Raw genomic sequence first — 20,808 nt, forward strand, 5'->3', positions numbered from 1 at the left:
CCAGTCTCTCCTCCGCCGGGCAGGTACAGTGGTAAATGAGTTCATCATCATCATCATCAATCGTATTTATTGAGCGCTTACTATGTGCAGAGCACTGTACTCAAGCGCTTGGGAAGTACAAATTGGCAACATATAGAGACAGTCCCTACCCAACAGTGGGCTCACAGTCTAAAAGGGGGAGACAGAGAACAAAACCAAACATACTAACAAAATAAAATAAATAGAATAGATATGTACAAATAAAATAAATAAATAGAGTAAAAAATATGTACAAAGATATATACATATATGCAGGTGCTGTGGGGAAGGGAAGGAGGTAAGATGGGGGGATGGAGAGGGGGACGAGGGGGAGAGGAAGGAAGGGGCTCAGTCTGGGAAGGCCTCCTGGAGGAGGTGAGCTCTCAGCAGGGCCTTGAAGGGAGGAAGAGAGCTAGCTTGGCGGATGGGCAGAGGGATTGGGGGCATTCCAGGCCCGGGGGATGACGTGGGCCGGGGGTCGATGGCGGGACAGGCGAGAGCGAGGTACGGTGAGGAGATCAGCGGTGGAGGAGCGGAGGGTGCGGGCTGGGCTGGAGAAGGAGAGAAGGGAGGTGAGGTAGGAGGGGGCGAGGGGATGGGGAGCCTTGAAGCCCAGGGTGAGGAGTTTCTGCCTGATGCGCAGATTGATTGGTAGCCACTGGAGATTTTTGAGTTCAACAGAGGTTGTTTCTCATCCTGGGAGGCAGGGCGGCCTAGCGGGAAGAGCCCGGGCCTGAGAGTCTCGGATTCTAGTGCCAGCTCTGTCGCTAGCCCGTGGGTGACCTTGGGGGACTCTAGGCCCGAAGACCCTCGATTTCTGCACATCTCTTGAGAGGCAGAGAGCATTTCAGTGCTGTACTAAGCACTGGGGTAGATGCAAGACAATCAGGAAGGGCAGAGAGCATCTCGGGGGGTGATCACCCCCTGCCTCCCCACAAACCCCTCCTTACCCTGCCCCCAGTTGGCAAACCTGGTGTCACCAGGGCCACCTTGAAGAGGTCAAGCGTTTGCTATTCGCCAGTCGTATTCATTCATTCAATCATATTTATTGAGCGCTTACTGTGTGCGGAGCACTGTACTAAATGCCAGTGAGCACTTACCACGGTCAGAGCACTGTACTAAGCTCTTGGGAGAGTACAATAGACCGCCCGTCAGCCCCACGGCACTTTTGTACTTCTCCATAAGGTATTTTACTGTCTGTCTCCTCCTCTAGGCTGTAAGCCCCTTGAGGGCAGTGAACTCATTCATTCAATCATTCATTCAATCGTATTTATTGAGCGCTTACTGTGTGCAGAGCACTGTACTAAGCGCTTGGGAAGTACAAGTTGGCAACATATAGAGACGGCCCCTACCCAACAGCGGGCTCACAGTCTAGAAGGGGGAGACAGACAACAAAACATCATCATTATTATTATTATTATTATTATTATTAATTAATAATTAATTATATTAATAATATAATATAATAATTATAATTATGATAATAATAATTATTATTAACAAAATAAAATAAATAGAATAGTAAATACAAACCAACCCTGTTATAGCATGCTCTCCCAAGTGCTTAGAGCAGTGCTCTGCACACAGTCAGCACTCAGTCAATACCACGGATTGATTGCTGGGACCCGTCTTATCCGCGGACGGTTCTCCACTCCACTCGACCCATCCAATGCTGGTACGTAACTGTGCACTGTGCTAAGCTCCCATGAGCATTCTCCAGAAGCACACCATGCAGGACCTCACCCTCTAAAGCAGGAGAGTCAGAAAATTCTTGACCGGTACAACGGTGCCATCGGAAAAAAAATAATGGTCATCCCTAGACCGTAAGCTCATTGTGGGCAGGGAACGTGTCCACCTACTTGTTTGGGACTCTGCCGAGTGCTTAGTACAGTGCTCTGCACATAGCAAGCACTCAAATGAGATTGATTGATTGAATTAATATCACTGATTGAGTGATTAGACCCAACTGCTGAGGATGGGTAGAGATTGTCTATAATAATAATAATAATGATGATGGCATTTGTTAAGCGCTTACTGTGTGCAAAGCCCTGTTCTAAGTGCTGGGGGGGATACAAGGTGATCAGGTTGTCCCACGGGGGGCTCAAAGTCTTATTTATTTTATTTTATTTATTTTATTTTGTTAGTATGTTTGGTTTTGTTCTCTGTCTCCCCCTTTTAGACTGTGAGCCCACTGTTGGGTAGGGACTGTCTCTATATGTTGCCAACTTCCCAAGCGCTTAGTACAGTGCTCTGCACACAGTAAGTGCTCAATAAATGCGATTGATTGATTGATCCCCATTTTACAGATAATAATAATAATGATGGCATTTATTAAGTGCTGACTATGTACAAAGCACTGTTCTAAGTGCTGGGGAGGTTACAAGGTGATCAGGTTGTCCCACGGGGGGCTCACAGTCTTAATCCCCATTTTACAGATGAGGGAACTGAGGCTCAGAGAAGTTAAGTGACTTGTCCAGGGTCACACAGCAGACATGTGGCAGAGCTAGGATTAGAACCCGCGACCTCAGACTCCCAAGCCCGTGCTCTTTCCCGTGAGCCACGCTGCTTCTCTATTGGACACTCTCAAGTGCTCCCTGCAGTGCTCTACACCACAATAAGCGCCCAGTAAATGTCATCGATTGATGGATGATCTGACTCAAGCTGTTATGCAGGAATTTTCTGACCCATAAACAGTATATCCTTGCCACAATAGATTCCCTGACTGAGTTGGAAGGGGGAAATGGCAGAGACACCAAAGGATTTTAAATAACCATTTAGGTGTGCACACTGTGGAGCACATTACGTCGGTGTTTTAAAAGATACCTTGAATGATACGGCGCGGGAAATTCACTTACATTTCGAAAGACCCGAGACCAGTTTGCGATGGAGGGAGCGCAGCTCAGATTCTAACTCTTAAATGTTTTCGAATCCGAAGATCTGGTCCATAAACCAACGGTCTTTTGTGACATCTCAGGAAATCTCCCGGCTATCCTGTTGATTTCCAAATTTGGGCTTCATTTATAGTTCCTCGAATTGGATCGAGCAAATGGTGTTAGGTCATATTTATAGACCGCTTCGCGTCCCATAAAAGGCTTTTGATTCTAAAACAATCCCAGAACGTATTAGTGTATGAAGGTCTCAGTGTTATGGCTGCTACTCACTGAATTTCAGTGGTCCGATCTTCAGTTATTCTGAGCCCTTCGAAAATGTTTCACTTTAAGATTTTTTTTTTTGTTACGATCAATGAATGGTGTTTATTGAGCGCTTACTGTGTGCAGGGCACCATACTAAGCACTTGGGAGAGTACAGTACAACAGAGTTGGGAGACAAATTGCCTGCCCACAATTGCTTACTGTCTAGAGGACTGTGAGAGGGAAGAGGGCAGGCGGGCGGGTATCCCATCCCAATTTTCCAGGTGAGGAAATCCAAGGCTCAGAGAGCTTAAATCAGTCAATCAATCGTATATATTGAGTGCTTACTGTGTGCAGAGCACTGTACTAAGCGCTTGGGAAGTACAAGTTGGCAACATATAGAGATGGTCCCTACCCAACAGTGGGCTCACAGTCTAGAAGGGGGAGACAGAGAACAAAACCAAACATATTAACAAAATAAAATGAATAGAATAGATATGTACAAGTAAAATGAATAAATAAATAGAGTAATAAATATGTACAAACATCTATACATATATACAGGTGCTGTGGGGAAGGGAAGGAGGTAAGATGGGGGGATGGAGAGGGGGACGAGGAGGAGAGGAAGGAGGGGGCTCAGTGTGGGAAGGCCTCCTGGAGGAGGTGAGCTCTCAGTAGGGCCTTGAAGGGAGGAAGAGAGCTAGCTTGGCGGATGTTGGGAGGGAGGGCATTCCAGGCCAGGGGGATGACGTGGGCCGGGGGTCGATGACGGGATAGGCGAGACTTCAGGGAGGACAGGCCCATCCATCTAATTAGCACACACTTGAGGAGGGCAGCGTGCTGCTGGAGGCATGCTGGGAAGCCAGAAGAGCGGCGATTCCCCTCTTCAGAGAAGGCCCTAAATCCGTTCGGGGGTTTCCCTAATTACCCTGGAAGAGGTCCAGCTTTGCCGCTCCGTGGCACTCGCAAGCTGCTAATTATCAACCCGTTAATGGGCCAGTCCCCCCTCCGGCGGGGCTGCCCGTCTTCGGCCCCGGCGGGCGAGAAGGTGGTTCTTGGTGTGCTCCACGTGTTGCCAGTGGTGCCTCTTTAGAGCCTCGCTGGGAGGGCAGAGCAGGGGAAGGGCAGTCGGGGAAGCCCAGGTTCTGGGGGATTAAAACTGTGAGCCCCTCATGGGACAACCTGATCATCAGCACTTAGAACAGTGCTTTGCAATAGTAAGCGCTTAATAAATGCCGTCATTATTATTATTATTATTATTATTACTGTGCCACCCAACTCCTGGGTGACCTTGAGCGAGTCACCTAACCGCTCTGGGCCTTGGTTTTCTCCGCAGCTAAAGGGGGATGTGATTTCTGCTCTCCTGGTGGGCAGAGACTACCGACTCTGTTATACTGTTCTCTCCCGAGCGATTAATACAGTGCTCTGCACACTAATAATAATAATAATAATAATAATGATGGCATTTATTGAGCACTTACTATGTGCAAAGCACTGTTCTAAGCTGGGGAGGTTACAAGGTGATCAGGTTGTCCCACAGGGGGCTCACAGTCTTCATCCCCATTTGACAGATGAGGGAACTGAGGCCCAGAGAAGTGAAGTGACTTGCCTAAAGTCACACAGCTGACAACTGGAGCCAGGGTGTGAACCCTTGAGCTCTGACTCCAAAGCCCGGGCTCTTTCCACTGAGCCACGCTGCTTCTCCAAGCACAGCGTTCAGCCGGGGAAGCGGCCCTGTTCCTCCTCTGGCTCCAGGTTGCGGGCAAAGTGGGCGAAGAATATCTGGCAGTGTTTTCAGAACATCTTTGAAACTCGCACCATGAGTAGGAACCAAATCAGTCTGGAACGTTTTCAGAAGGGTGGAGGGAAGGTGAGCAGGACTAGAAATAGAAGAGCGGGTTTCTCTCCTGGTTACAGAAATCTACTCAGCCGTGTATGATGGGAGTCTCCCAATGGGAATGACCCAGTCCCAAGCTTGTCCCTCCAGAATGTAACCTCGTCCTTCCAAACTGTCAACTCGTCCCTCCAGATAATAATAATAATAATAATAATAATAATAATAATAATAATAATAATGGCATTTGTTAAGCGCTTACTAGTGCAGAACACTGTTCTAAGCGCTGGGGAGGTTACAAGGTGATCAGGTTGTTCTGTTGGGGGCTCACAGTCTAAATCCCCATTTTGCAGATGAGGGAACTGAGGCCCAGAGAAGTGAAGTGACTTGCCCAAAGTCACACAAATGACAGTTGGCAGAGCTGGGATTGAACCCATGACCTCTGACTCCAAAGCCCGGGCTCTTTCCACTGAGCCACACTGCTTCTCCAGATGGTAAACTCACCCCTCTAGAGGGTAAACTCGCCTTTCTAGACTTTCAGCTCGCCTCCTAGACCGTAAATTCGTTCCTCTAGGCCATAAACTCGGCCCTCTAGACTGTAAGGTCGCCCCTCTAGACTGTAAATTCGGCCCTCCAGACTGTAAACTGACCCCTCTAGACTCTAAACTCATCCTTCTAGACTATAAGCTCACTGTGGGCAGGGAACATATCTATCAACTTCGTTATATTGTACCCTCAAGCCCTTAGTCCGGTGCTCTGCACACGGTAAGCGCTCAATAAACACGATTGATCAATCGATTCATTCATTCATTCAGTTGTATTTATTGAGTACTTACTGTGCTCAGAGCACTGTACTAAGCGCTTGGGAAGTACAAGTTGGCAATATATAGAGATGATCCCTACCCAACAGCGGGCTCACAGTCTAGAAGGGGGAGACAGACAACGAAACAAAACATATTGCGACTCGAGGGCGTGAACCGTGCGGAGGAATTGATTCCAGTGCTAGTGGCTTGCCCGCTCTGGTCTGCGCCCGGTGTGCTTCCCCCGGGGCTCGAAGCGCGGCAAGTGGGTTGACTGGCAGGGATGTGGCACGTGGCGAAGCACCCAAGTTGGGTGGCGATAGGCAGAAGCGGGATTCGAACCCAGAGTCCAGATTTCCAGAAGCATGTTCTCCACTCAGAACGGCAGCGGGGTAGGACCATCCGGCTCCACCCGTTTTAAATCCTCCATCTCCGGAAAGCCGGGGCCAGGTTGCCATGTAGACCCGATGGGCACTTGACCCGCTGCATCTTTTCCTGTGTGATTCTCAGGTGGGAAAATCTTGACATTTTTGTTCTCTCCCGCCCTGACAGAATGTTCCCCCGGATCTGTCCATCTGCACCTTCGTTCTGGAGCAGTCCCTGTCGGTGCGGGCTCTGCAGGAGATGCTGGCCAACACGGTGGAAAAGGCGGAAGGGGTGAGTACGCCTCGGGTTGGGGGGCGGGGGACCGTGGGGTATGGAGGAGAGGCCGACAGGTGATGATGATGGCATTTATTAAGCGCTTACTATAAGCGCTTACTTACAAAGCACTGTTCTAACCTCTGGGGAGGTTACAAGATTATCAGGTTGTCCCTCGTGGGGCTCACAGTCTCAATCCCCATTTTACAGATGAGGTAGCTGAGGCCCAGAGAAGTAAAGTGACTTGCCCAAAGTCACACAGCTGACAAGTGGTGGAGCCGGGATTTGAACCCATGACCTCAGACTCCAAAGCCCGGGCTCTTTCCTTCTGAGCCACGCTCCTTCTCAGACAGATCCCCAGGTCTGCTCCAACCACCCCCTGCCCCTTCAGGAATCTTTCTTCTGGTCGACTTGGGGCGATGGTTGGGCCGGGGAGAGACTCCTTGGGGTTTCAACCGGTGGACTGTATTTGTTGAGCGCTTCCTGTGGGCAGCACACTGTACTGAGTGCTCAGCACCCCCCTAAGGGTGGCACGGGTCGCGAAGGGGAAGGGTTTTGTTTATGGTATTTGTTAGGTGCTTACTGTATGCTAAGCACTGTTCTGAGCACTGAGACAGAAGAAGCAGCGTGGCTCAGTGGAAAGAGCTCGGGCTTTGGAGTCAGAGGTCATGGATTCAAATCCCGGTTCCGCCACTTGTCAGCTGTGTGACTTTGGGCAAGTCACTTCACTTCTCTGGGCCTCTGTTACCTCATCTGTAAAATGGGGATTAAGACTGTGAGCCCCAAGTGGGACAACCTGATCACCTTGTAACCTCCCCGGTGCTTAGACCAGTGCTTTTAGACTGTGAGCCCACTGTTGGGTAGGGACTGTCTCTATGTGTTGCCAATTTGTACTTCCCAAGTGCTTAGTACAGTGCTCTGCACATAGTAAGCGCTCAATAAATACGATTGATTGATTGATTGATTGCTTTGCACATAGCAAGCGCTTAATAAATGCCATAATAATAAATATTATGATTATTAATAAGGTGATCATGTCCCACCTGGGTCTCCCAAGAGTAAGTAGAAAGGAGAACAAATATTGAATCCCCATTTTGCTAATGATGCCATGATTATTATTTTTATTGCTATTTGTTAAGCGCTTACTATGTACCAAGCACTGCTCAAAGCCCTGGGGTAGACACCAGTTAATCTGTTGGACGCAGCTCCTATCCCACACGGGGCTCACACTCTTATTTATCCCCATTTTACAGATGAGGGAACTAAGGCACGGTGAAGTTAGGTGACTCACCCAGGGTCACACAGCAGGGACATGACAGAACTGGGATTAGAACCCAGGTTCTTTGGCTCCTGGCCTGTCCTCATTTGCAGGGTCAGCTAGCAGATATCAATCCTCTGTCCTGGCTGCCCTAGACTTATCACCATCATGGCCTAGAGGAAAGAGCTTGGGCCTGAGAGTCAGAGGACGTGGGTTCTAATTCCGACTCCGCCACTCATCTGCCGTGTGACCTTGGGCAAATCGCTGCACTTCTCTGGGCCTCACCTTACCTCATCTATAAAATGGGGATTAAGTCCGGGAGCCCCACGTGGGACATGCCCAACCTTGCTAAACTTGTATCTAGCCCAGCATTCAGCGCAGTGCCTGGCACGTAGTAATTAACAAGTACCATTAAAAATATAAATAAGGTCATATTTATCAGTAGCACCTTGAATCTGTAAAGCACTTTTCCTTCCCCATTAGTTGTCTCATTTTATCCACTGTATCCAACCTTGCTAAACTTGTATCTAGCCCAGCGTTCAGCGCAGTGCCTGGCACGTAGTAATTAACAAATGCCATTAAAAATATAAATAAGGTCATATTATCAGTAGCACCTTGAATCTGTAAAGCACTTTTCCTTCCCCATTAGTTGTCTCATTTTATCCACTGTATCCAACCTTGCTAAACTTGTATCTAGCCCAGCATTCAGCGCAGTGCCTGGCACGTAGTAATTAACAAATGCCATTAAAAATATAAATAAGGTCATATTATCAGTAGCACCTTGAATCTGTAAAGCACTTTTCCTTCCCCATTAGCTGTCTCATTTCATCCTTACCATATCCCCGTGAGGTGGGGAGAGCAGGTTAATTTATCCCCAGATGAGGAAAGTGAAGCCCAAAGAGGTTGTGACTTGCACAAGGTCATACAACACAACATTGGCAGAGTTGGCACTAGAATCTGGATCTTCAAACTTCTAGAAAGATGCCCTTTCTATTACATCATGCTGCTCCTCCATTAATAAAGCCCATGTTGTTTAATAGTAACAATTATAGGGAGGAGAATGAAATCTTGGCAAGGGTTTTGGAGAATGCACAGGGTTTGTACAAATAGCCGAACGGTAGAAGGGCTAGCATTTCTCACAAGAACTCCTGATTTCCTGGTATTTTCAGTAAAAATGTGAAAACTCCATCTCTGTCTTGAGAAGGAATCAGTGTAGTCAGCTATGGCTTGTGGAGAGTATATTGTAGCCACGTTGAAGTGTTTCAGCTTCCCCTGGAAGATCAGCCGGCAAATTATGAGGGTTCATGTTCACCAACCAACGGTCTTTATTGGATGCCTATTGCGTGAAGAGCACTGTGCTAAGCGCTTGGGAGAGTTCCATGCAGTAGAGTCGGTAGATGTTATTCGTCTTTGAAAGACAGGTGGCTGTGTAAAATGGAAACTCAGAGAAAGAATATCTTTCGAAGTGCAGAGTAGAGAAAGGAATCAAGGCTGCTGTTTTAGTGCCTAAGAAACCTTGCATTTTGGTAGGGATTTTTGCATTTTCCTCTGGTGCTTTCATATCAAAATGATCTCAATCGGTCATTCCGACATTCCTCTGAGGTAGGGAGGAGGCACACATTATCATTCCCATTTTACAGAGCAGATCATGGGGCTTGGGTGTCAGAAGGACCTAGGTTCTAAGCCCGATTGCCTTCTGGGTGAGCCAATTGACTTATCTCTGTCTCGGTTTCCTCATCTGTGAAATGGGGACACCTTCTCAGGGTCGCATCTGGAGAGTTTCCAGTACCCTGCCAGTCTCTGCTGCAGGAGGGAGAGTCAAGCAGAGGCCTTCCCATTCCATTCCTAGCTTGGCCGGTGGCTAGCGAGGGGAAGGCGATCGGCTACAAAGCCAAACTCCCCCGTGCTGGGCAGCAGAGGCGTGGGAGAGAGGCGAGGGCGGAGACTCAAGTTTATTCATTCATTCAATTGTATTTATTGAGCGCTTACTGTGTGCAGAGCACTGGACTAAGCGCTTGGGAAGGACAAGTTGGCAACATAGAGAGACGGTCCCTACCCAACAGTGGGCTCACAGCCTGGAAGAGTTCAGTGCGCGGAAGGAGGCAGTGGTAAAACCACTTTCGGGATTTTTACCGAGAAAGCTCTCTGGATCATCATCATCATCAATCGTATTTATTGAGCGCTTACTGTGTGCAGAGCACTGTACTAAGCGCTTGGGAAGTACAAGTTGGCAACATCTAGAGACAGTCCCTACCCAACAGTGGGCTCACAGTCTAAAAGGGGGGAGACAGACAACAAAACCAAACATACCAACAAAATAAAATAAATAGAATAGATATGTACAAGTAAAATAAATAAATAAATGAGTGATAAATATGTACAAACATACATATATACAGGTGCTGTGGGGAAGGGAAGGATGTTAGATGGGGGGATGGAGAGGGGGACGAGGGGGAGAGGAAGGAAGGGGCTCAGTCTGGGAAGGCCTCCTGGAGGAGGTGAGCTCTCAGTAGGGCCTTGAAGGGAGGAAGAGAGCTAGCTTGGCCAGACCTCAGGCAACAGGACGGGCCCGATATCATCATCATAATTATGGTGTTTGTTAAGGGCGTAATAATAATGGCATTCATTAAGCGCTTACTATGTGCAAAGCACTGTTCTAAGCGCTGGCTAGGGTACAAGGTGATCAGGTTGTTCCGCGGGGGGCTCACAGTCTTCATCCCCATTTTACAGATGAGGGAACTGAGGCCCAGAGAAGTGAAGTGTTATCGACAAGTAGGGTGCAAAATAGGTTAACTCGGTGTAAATCGGCCGCGGGGTTCTTGAACCCGGGGTGGTGATGTAGATAGGAAAAATGGCTCGGAGACATGAGTTCAGATAGAGCAGTAAAGAAGGAAAGTGGCTACCTGCCCGGTCACCTCCCGGGAGAGGGACGAGTGACAAGCAGCCCTACCAGAACGACCGCAACTGGAGAGCGGGGCGTTCTGGGAGAGATGTGTCGCTATGGGTCGGAAATGGCTCGGCGGCAGAAGAAAAGAAATGGGGATTCAACACCCGTTAAACCTCCTATTTCGATGGGGAGCCCCACGGGCATTCATTCGTTCAATCGTATTTATTGAGCGCTTACTGTGTGCAGAGCACTGGACTAAGCGCTTTCGAAGTCCCAGTCGGCAACATCTAGAGACGGTCCCTACCCAACAGCGGGCTCACAGTCTAGAAGGGGGAGACAGAGAACGAAACAAAACACATTAACAAAATAAAATAAATGGAATAAACATGTACAAATAAAATAAATAAGAATAAACATGTACAAATAAAATAAATAAAGAGTAATATAAAATAAATAGAGTAACACACATGGTAAGAGCCCTCTGCGGGGTAGGGACCGTCTCTAGATGTTGCCAACTTGGACGTCCCAAGAACTTAGTACAGTGCTCTGCACACAGTTAGCGCTCAATAAATACGATTGAATGAATGAATGAATGACAAGGGCTGCGTCCAACCCGATCTCCTTGGGAACCACCCCGGCGTTCATTCATTCATTCATTCAATCGTATGTATTGAGCGCTTACAGGTCCACCCGTATCTACCCCACTGCCGGGCACGTAGTAAGCACTCAGTGCCACAGTTTTTACTGTTATTGTTCTTACTTGGAAAGGCTAGAGCGATCATGTTTTGGATGATCTAGACTGTGAGCCCACTGTTGGGTAGGGACCGTCTCTATATGTTGCCAACCTGGACTTCCCAAGTGCTTAGTACAGTGATCAGCACACAGTAAGCGCTCAATAAATACGATTGAATGAATCTTGTATCTACCACATCTTAGTACAGAGCCTGGCACATAGCAGTTAACACTGAGAAGCAGCGTGGCTCAGTGGATGGAGCCCGGGCTTTGGAGTTAGAGGTCATGGGTTCAAAATCCGGCTCCACCACTTGTCAGCTGCGTGTCTCTGGGCAAGTCACTTCACTTCTCCAGGCCTCAGTTCCCTCATCTGTAAAATGGGGATGAAGACTGTGAGCCCCCCGTGGGATAACCTGATCACCTTGGAACCTCCCCAGTGCTTAGAACAGTGCTTTGCACATAGTAAGTGCTTAATAAATGCAATTATTATTATTATTAATAATAATAGATACCATTAAAAAGAGAAAACACCGTACTAAGTGCTGGATTGAGTAAAAGATAATCAGGCTGAACACGGTCCCTGTCCCAAACGGGGCTCACAGTCTAAAGGGGACAGCGAAAAGGTGTTGGGATCCCCACTTTACGGATGAGGAAACTGAGGCCCAGAGAGGTTAATCCCAAGATCACACCACAGACAAGTGGTGGAGCCAGGACGCAGGTCTTCTTAATGTCTAGACCCGAGCTCTTTCCACTAGGCCACCCTGCCTTTGAAGGTCAGTGAGGCAATGAGGCAGAAAGGAATCAAGGTGGGAGTGAGGGAAGACAGAACAAATGGCATATTTTTTCTGTAAGTTAATGGCAATTTGTATTTCGCAGCCGTCAGGACTAATGACTCACCGGTTCTAAGTGGGGTTTCCTGTAATACTTGGTAAATCTCATCTGTCTTCAAACTGTTATTTCTTCTGGCACCGGAGAGCTTCCATTAAACCTAGGGAAATTTATATTTTTCTTCCCAGAAGGAAGAAAAAATGGTGATCGAGTAAATAACAATAATAATGGCATTTATTAAGCGCTTACTATGTGCCAAGCACTGTTCTAAGCACTGGGGAGGTTACAAGGTGATCAGGTTGTCCCACGGGGGGCTCACAGTCTTCATCCCCATTTTACAGATGAGGGAACTGAGGCTCAGAGAAGCAAAGTGACTTGCCTAAAGTCACACAGCTGACACGTGGTGAAGCCAGGATTTGAACCCATGGCCTCTGACTCCAAAGCCCGGGCTCTTTCCACTGAGCCACGCTGCTTCTCTACACAGGGGTGGCCATCTGCCCCTCAAGGAAAGCAGTCGAGTCGGGGCGATCCTAAACGTGTGATCTTCAAGGATCGGTATTATTTATTTCCTTAGCATATTCAGCATTTACTACTACTAATAATGTTGGTATTTGTTAAGCGCTTACTATGTGCCAAACACTGTTCTAAGCGCTGGGGTAGATACAAGGTAATCAGGTTGTCCCACTTGGGGCTCACAGTCTTAATCCCCATTTTACAGATGATTTACTAGGCACCAAGCCCTGTCCCACATTGGGATCCCAATCTAGGAAGAGAGCCTGTGTCTTATCCCCGTTTTCCAGATGAGGAAACCGAGGGCCAGGGAGATGAAGAGACTTGCCCAAGGTCACACAGCAGGGAGGGATTGGAGTCCGTGTCTCCTGATTTCAGGCCCGTGCCCTTTCTGCTAGTCCAAGGAACTTGGGCTGTTCTACGGATATTTCTTCGGGATTGGTCTCTGCAATTTTCTCATCTCAATGGTCCCGTTGGGCTGAAGCGGGATTATGCCTTGGCGTGAAGGAAGATACCTGGAGTGAAGTTGCTGAATATCTTGTGCGGTTTTAAAATAATATTTATTTATTTTTGACTTTTCTTCCCGTAGCAAGTTGATATGGAAAAATGGGTATGTGCAAGATTGTTTTTTTTTTATTTTTTATTGCTCTGATGGATCTAAACAATCGCATGTTTGTGCTGCCTCTAATCTTTCCCCCTTTATCCTCCTTGTATTCCCTGTCTTATTGGGGGCTCAGAATCTGTCAGTTTTTCATGCCTCCAAGTAGAAACCCAGACATCTGTAGGAGCTGCCTTGCCTAATTAATTCATTGCAGTACTTGTAAAGCGCCTACTGTGTGCAAGCACTGTGCTAAGCGCTGGGGTAGATATGGGTTAGTCAGGTTGGACGCAGTCCCTGTCCCTCGTGGGGCTCACAGTCTTAATCCCCGTTTTACAGATGAGGTGACTGAGGCCCAGAGAAGTGAAGCGACTTGCTTAAGGTCACACAGCAGACAAGTGGCAGAGCCAGGAGAAGAGCTCATGTCCTTCTGCTGTGTGACTTTGGGCAAGTCACTTCACTTCTCTGGGCCTCAGTTCCCTCATCTGTAAAATGGGGATTAAGATTGTGTGCCCCCCATGGGACAACCTGATCGCCTTGTATCCTCCCCAGCGCTTAGAACAGTGCTTTGCACATAGTAAGTGCTTAATAAATGCCATTATTATTATTATTATTATTATTATTATTATTATTATTATTATTATTATTATTATTCTAACTCCCAGGCTTGTGCTGTATTTACTGTGCCACACCGCTTCTCTACACGCTGCTTAGCCTAACCTCTCTCTCTCTCACCCCTTTTCTAGACCGTGAACCCATTGCGGGAAGGGATTGTCTCTCTTTGTTGCTAAATTGTCCTTTCCAAGCGCTTAGTATTCATTCATTCATTCAATCGTATTTATTGAGCGCTTACTGTGTGCAGAGCACTGGACTAAGCACTTGGGAAGTACAAGTTGGCAACATCTAGAGACGGTCCCTACCCAACAGAGGGCTCACATTGTAGAAAGGGGAGACAGACAACAAAACAAAACATATTAACGAAATAAAATAAATAGAATAAATATGTACAAATAAAATAAATAAATAAATAGAGTAATAAAGACGTACAAACATATATACATATATACAGGTGCTGTGGGGAGGGGAAGGAGGGGGAGAAGAAGGAGGGGGCTCAGTCAGTACAGCGCTCTGCACACAGTAAGCGCTCAGTAAATACGAATGAATGAATGAAAAGGCCAAAGGATTGTCACCTGAAGGGTTTGAAGGGGTCCGTGCCCAGTGATCGGGTTAAAGACCTCTAGTCTGACATTTTTTTGCTCTTTTGAGTGTGGCTGTTAGATTGTCCCTGCTTAAGAGAAGCAGCATGACCTCGGGGAAAGAGCCTGGGCATAGGAGCCCAAAGGAACTGGGTTCTAATCCTGCTCCGCAGCGTGGCTCAGTGGAAATAATAATAATGATAATAATAATGGCATTTATTAAGCGCTTACTATGTGCAAAGCACTGTTCTAAGCGCTGGAGAGGTTTCAAGGTGATCAGGTTGTCCCACAAGGGGCTCACAATTTTAATCCCCATTTTACAGATGAGGTAACTGAGGCACGGAGAAGTTAAGTGACTTGCCAAAAGTCACACAGCTGACAACTGGCAGAGTCGGGATTTGAATCCATGACCTCTGACTCCAAAGCCCGGGCTCTTTCCACTGAACCACGCTGCTTCTCCAGAGCCCAGGCTTTGGAGTCAGAGGTCAGGGGTTCAAATCCCAGCTCCGCCAACTGTGAGCTGGGTGACTTTGGTGAAGTCACTTCTCTTCTCTGGGCCTCAGTTCCCTCATCTGGAAAATGGGAATGAAGACTGTGAACCCCCCGTGGGACAGCCTGATCATCTTGTAACCTCCCCAGCTCTTAGAACAGTGCTTGGCACAGAGTAAGCACTTAATAAATGCCATTAGAGAAGCAGCGTGGCTCAGTGGAAAGAGCCCAGGCTTTGGAGTCAGAGGTCATGGGTTCGAATCCCAGCTCCGCGAATTGTCAGCTGGATGACTTTGGGCAAGTCACTTAACTTCTCTGGTCCTCAGTTCCCTCATCTGGAAAATGGGGATGAAGACTGTGAGCCCCCCGTGGGACAACCTGATCACCTTGTAACTTCCCCATCGCTTAGAACAGTGCTTTGCACATAGTAAGCGCTTGATAAATGCCATCATTATTATTATTATTATTGTCAGCTGCGTGATTTGGGGGGCACTCACTTCACTTCTCTGGGCCTCAGTTCCTCATCTGGAAAATGGGGATTAAGACTGAGATGTGGACTGTGTCTAACCTGATTTGGTCCCTGCCCCAGGGCTAAATTCAGTGCCTGGCACAAAGTAAGCGCTTAACCAATACCACTTTTTTTAAGGTGCTTTGACTTCATAGAGCATCTTCATTCCCCAGCGCTGAGAACAGTGCTTTGCACATAGTAAGCGCTTAATAAATGCCATTATTATTTATTCAGCCCACTTTCAACCTGCCAACATCTTTGCGATGTAGGGGAAAGCAGGTGGCATTTTACAGATGAGGTAACGGAGGCCCAGAGAGGTTAGGTAATTGCCAGAGCGTGCACAGCAGGCCGGGGCAGAGCTGGGGCTAGAACCCAGCGCTCCTGACTCCCAGCGCCTTGCTCTTCCCGGCTAATAAACCCAGTAAGCAATTAGCACCAAACCTGAATCCCAAATGGCAAGAAGGGCAGATATAAGTCGGGCGGGCTGGTGGAGAGAGCAGAAGGCTGGAAGTCAGAGGATCTGGGTCCTCATCCCAGCTCCATCACTTAATAATAATAATAATGGCATTTATTAAGTGCTTACTATGTGCAAAGCACTGTTCTAAGCGCTGGGGAGGTTACAAGGTGACCAGGTTGTCCCACGGGGGGCTCGCAGTCTTCATCCCCATTTTCCAGGTGAGGCAACTGAGGCACAGAGAAGTGAAGTGACTAGCCCAAGGTCACACAGCAGACCTAGGGGAGCCTGGATTTGAACCCATGACCTCTGACCCCCAAACCCGGGCTCTTTCCATTGAGCCGCGCTGCTTGTCTGCTGTGTGACCTTGGGCAAGTCATTCCACTTCTCTGTGCCTCAGTTCCCTCATCTGGAAAAGGGGGATGAAGGCTGTGAGCCCCACGTGGGACAGCCTGGTGACCTTGTATCTACCCCAGCGCTTAGAATGGTGCTTGGCAGTCAATCAATCAATCAATCAATCATATTTATTGAGCGCTTACTGTGTGCAGAGCACTGTACTAAGCGCTTGGGAAGTACAAGTTAGCAACATAAAGAGACAGTCCCTACCCAACAGTGGGCTCACAGTCTAATAGTAAGTAAGTGCTTAAAAAATAGAAAACTGTGAGCCCCTTCTAGACTGTGAGCCTGCTATTGGATAGGGACCGTCTCTATATGTTGCCAACTTGTACTTCCCAAGCGCTTAGTTCAGTGCTCTGCACACAGTAAGCACTCAATAAATACGATTGAATGAATGAATGAACAAATACCATTATTATTATTCTCATTATTACCTTGGCAAGTCATTCCACTTCTCTGTGCCTCAGTTCCCTCATCTGTAAAATGAGGATTAAGACCATGAGCCCTTTGTGGGGACATGGAATGAATTCAACCTGATCAGTTTGTATTCGTCCCAGCGCTTAGTCGAGTGCCTGGCACCTAATCGTATTTATTGAGTGCTTATTGTGTACAGAGCACTGTGCTAAGCATCGGGAGAGGACAGTAGAACAATAGAGCCGAGTTGGTAGACATATCCCCTGCCCACAACGAGTTTTACAGTCCAGAGGGGGAGATCTCAATGTGGTGAGGCTCAGCAACGAAGGCGCTAACGTTCACCCACCCACTCCTTCATCCAGTCGTATTTATTGAGCGCTTACTGTGTCCAGACCACTGTACTAAGCGCTTGGAAAGTACAACTGGGCAACAGATGGAGACAGTCCCTACCCAACAACGGGCTCACAGTCTAGAAGATGCCCGGACAGGGTTTTCAGATTCTTGGGGGGGGAAGGAAATCCCCTTCCCACCAATTTCCTGTCCCCATGAATCCTGTCTGGAGTGTTGGAATACTGCAGTCCCCTCATTTTGTTTGCCACTGCTGTGGTTTCCTAAGCCCTTTGCCAGCGTTTTGCCTGCTCCCCCCTGCCGTCTGCTCGACGAGATATTATCAAGCTGATCTGCCGCCAATCAGTCATCCTCCTCCTCCTCCTCATCATCATAATTATATACTTGTGGTACTTATGGTACTTAGTAAGTACTTAGTAAGTCTGGAGGGAGGACAGACCAGAGACTGGGGGCACAGAGAAATTGCGCCTTGCCCAAGATCACACAGCAGGCAAGAGGAATAATAATAATAATAATAATAATGATGGCATTTATTAAGCACTTACTACATGCAAAGCACTGTTCTAAGCACTGGGGAGGTTACAAGGAGATCAGGTTGTCCCACGGGGGGCTCACAGTCTTCATCCCCATTTTCCAGATGAGGGAACTGAGGCCCAGAGAAGTGAAGTGACTTGCCCAAAGTCTGCCCAGCTGACAATGGACAGACTCGGGATTCGAACCCCTGACTCCAAAGCCCGGGCTCCTTCCACTGAGCCACGCTGTTTCTCTAAGGAAGAGCTGGACTAGAACCCAGGTCCCTTGGCTTCCGAGCCCGTACTCTCTCCAGTAGGCCATAGTACTTCTCCATCAAACAGCCGGTCCTTGGTCAAGTTGGATGCCACACGGGCCTGGGTGTCGGAAGGTCATGAGTTCTAATCCCCGCTCCACGGCTTGTCTGCTGTGTGACTGTGGGCAAATCACTTGACTTCTCTTTTCCTTGTTACCTCATCTGTAAAATGGGGATTGAGACAGTGAGCCCCAAGTGGGACAGGGACTGTGTCCAACTTGATTTACTTTCATTCATTCATTCAGTCGTATTTATTCAGCGCTTACTGTGTGCAGAGCACTGTACTAAGCGCTTGGGAAGTACAAGTTGGCAACATATAGAGACGGTCCCTACCCAACAGTGGATACTTGTATCCACTCCAGTGCTTAGTGCAGCGCCTGACACTTAACAATACCACAATTGTTATTTTTATTATTCCCTTCTTTCCCTCCCCTCAAATCTTCTGAATTCCAGTTTGGCTGACCCCCAAAAATCCAATACCGAGGCACGTCATTTCTTCACTCTGACCGGTAATGATGAATCATGGGGTTCCTCTATTCATTCAATCGTATTTATTGAGCGCTTACTGTGTGCAGAGCACTGGACTTAAGGAAGCAGCGTGGCTCCGTGGAAAGAGCCTGGGCTTTGGAGTTAGAGGTCATGGGTTCAAATCCTGGCTCCGCCAATTGTCGGCTGTATGACTTTGGGCGAGTCCCTTCAATCAATCAATCAATCAATCAATCGTACTTATTGAGCGCTTACTGTGTGCAGAGCACTGTACTAAGCGCTCGGGAAGTCCAAGTTGGCAACATATAGAGACGGTCCCTACCCAACAGTGGGCTCACAGTCTAAAAGGGGGAGACAGAGAACAAAACTTCACTTCTCTGGGCCTCAGTTACCTCATCTGTAGAATGGGGATTGAGACTGTGAGCCCCCCATGGGACAACCTGATCACCTTGGAACCTCCCCAGTGCTTAGAACAGTGCTTTGCACATAGTAAGCGCTTAATAAATGCCATCATTATTATTATGATTACTAAGCGCTCTAGTCTAGTCCCCTAGTCATTGGTCAACAGGAACAATAGAACAACCTCGATAGAGAGCTGTAACGAATAACCCATCTCAACCATAACTTCCAAGAGCTCACACCTTCAAAAGCTGAACGCAAAACGGTTCCTGGCCAATTTCTTGGCTCTATTTCTTTGTCGAGCTTCCTCCGACCATTTTTGTTCACTAATGACACTATGGTGATAGCAGGGGAGGGGAGTTCTCTTTCTCTCGTGCCTTTGAGGCGAGAGCTCTCTTTCCTTGCTGGATTCTTCTTAGATTTGTGTTCTTGTGACTCTTAATGCGGATGCCAGTTACTCCCGCTTCTCTCTGAAGGCCTTGGAACCGGATTCCGCTCCAATTTGGGAAATACCGGGCCGCTTCCCCTTGGATTCTATGTACTGCTCCAGGGACCTAAGAGCAGAGGGTCCTTCAGTTGAAGAGAGAACCTCAGGAGGGCAGGGAGACCTTTCTGCACTTCTACAACCAGAGTTTCTTTGCAGTGGGAAGAGCTTATTACACTGATAAAATCCATTCAGGGTCTAAACTTGGTTCAAGGGAATGGGTTATCAGCATAGAAAAGACAACAACTCTCTAGTCTAGGATTCCCGAACCCCTTTGGTAGTTTCAAGGAATTAAAGAACTTCCTACAGCCATCTGACGTGAAATCAAAGCTGCTTGTCAGAGCTCCGCCATTGTGACCCGCCACGCTTTGGAAACTAATTCACTGCGTTCATCGTAATTAACTGTGCTTCTCTCTGGATCGCTGCATTTTCAGCAGTAAAAGCGCTTCTAGATAGTAGCCGAGCACTAACCAGGCTCACGTTTCTTGGGACACAAACACATTTTGCCGTGGTGAATGCTTTAATACCGCACGGCGTGCATTCACGGGGAAGGAAGGCACTAGTCAAGCTATCCTAAAACTGATTGGTTTGGTGTAGCAAAGTCGTTCTCTGGCATGTTCATGGTACTAAGCTTCCACCTGAGTGCGTGGTGAATGTGTTTTGCTGCTTTACAGTTAGAAGGTCCTCCGCTGAATAAGTCGGGGAACCCATATTCATTCAATTCATTCTCTTCTCTCCTTGTGTCTTGCAGAAATTCATGATGAAGGTAAGGATTTAGAAATATTTGCTACTCCCGTGTCGGCGGGTTTGCTTCCTTGCTGGGGAACCACTTTATTTCCCACGCTGGGTTCATCTTTGGAATTTTATCGGTGAACTTCGGATGAACCGGTCCACGATACGGAGAGCGGTGGTTTTGTCACTTCTCGAGTTGCCAGGGAGCAGGAGGTGACGGGATGCTTCTGAACGGTGCCAGACCGAAAGGGTTAGAACCCTTCAGTCCGGAAAATCACAGGACGTGTTTGAAATCGACAGAATCGCCAAGGGAGTTGCCTGGGGAGGCCCCACATGGTTGCTCGGAGAACCCCACAGTACGGGCCATGGAGACACAATTTGTACACACAGCTGGTAGTTCGCGAGTGGAGGCTGATGGTCAGACAGTTGTGTTGGATGTTCCACCCAGGGTTGCTTGCGGGAGTCAGCGATGGAGAGGGGAGAGTCACAGGTGTTGGATGGTCCACGCTGGGGGATTGGAGGGAGAGACGGGGATGGAAAGGGGAGAGTCGGGGGTTTTGGTTGGCCCATCCCTGAACAGAGAATGGACGTCCAGGAGGGCAGTGCACCGTGGTAGGAGACTGAATTGTGGGCTGGCTGGGTTATTGATCTCCGCCAATAATGCTATCGTCCGAGGCCTGATGTTCACATCAGAGAAGCAGCGTGGCTCAGCGGAAAGAGCCCGGGCTTTGGTTCCAATCCCGGCTCCACCAATTTATTTATAATGGCATTCATTAAGCGCTGACTCTGTGCAAAGCACTGTTCTAAGCGCTGGGGAGTTTACAAGATGATCAGGTTGTCC

The 20,808-nt window shown here is 47.9% G+C and overlaps 1 protein-coding gene across 1 annotated transcript in view; it reads left to right on the forward strand.

Moving 5' to 3' along the window:
• Positions 1-20,808, forward strand: part of RYR2 (ryanodine receptor 2) — a 307,123-nt gene that overhangs the window by 64,604 nt on the left and 221,711 nt on the right. The window contains exons 3-5 of the mRNA XM_038761058.1: positions 6,336-6,440; positions 13,227-13,247; positions 19,987-20,001. Coding sequence (XP_038616986.1) covers positions 6,336-6,440; positions 13,227-13,247; positions 19,987-20,001 — 141 coding nt within the window. The remainder of the gene's footprint in view (positions 1-6,335; positions 6,441-13,226; positions 13,248-19,986; positions 20,002-20,808) is intronic.

This window comes from Tachyglossus aculeatus, chromosome 19 (assembly GCF_015852505.1).
Source record: "Tachyglossus aculeatus isolate mTacAcu1 chromosome 19, mTacAcu1.pri, whole genome shotgun sequence".
Classification (NCBI taxonomy): domain Eukaryota; kingdom Metazoa; phylum Chordata; class Mammalia; order Monotremata; family Tachyglossidae; genus Tachyglossus; species Tachyglossus aculeatus.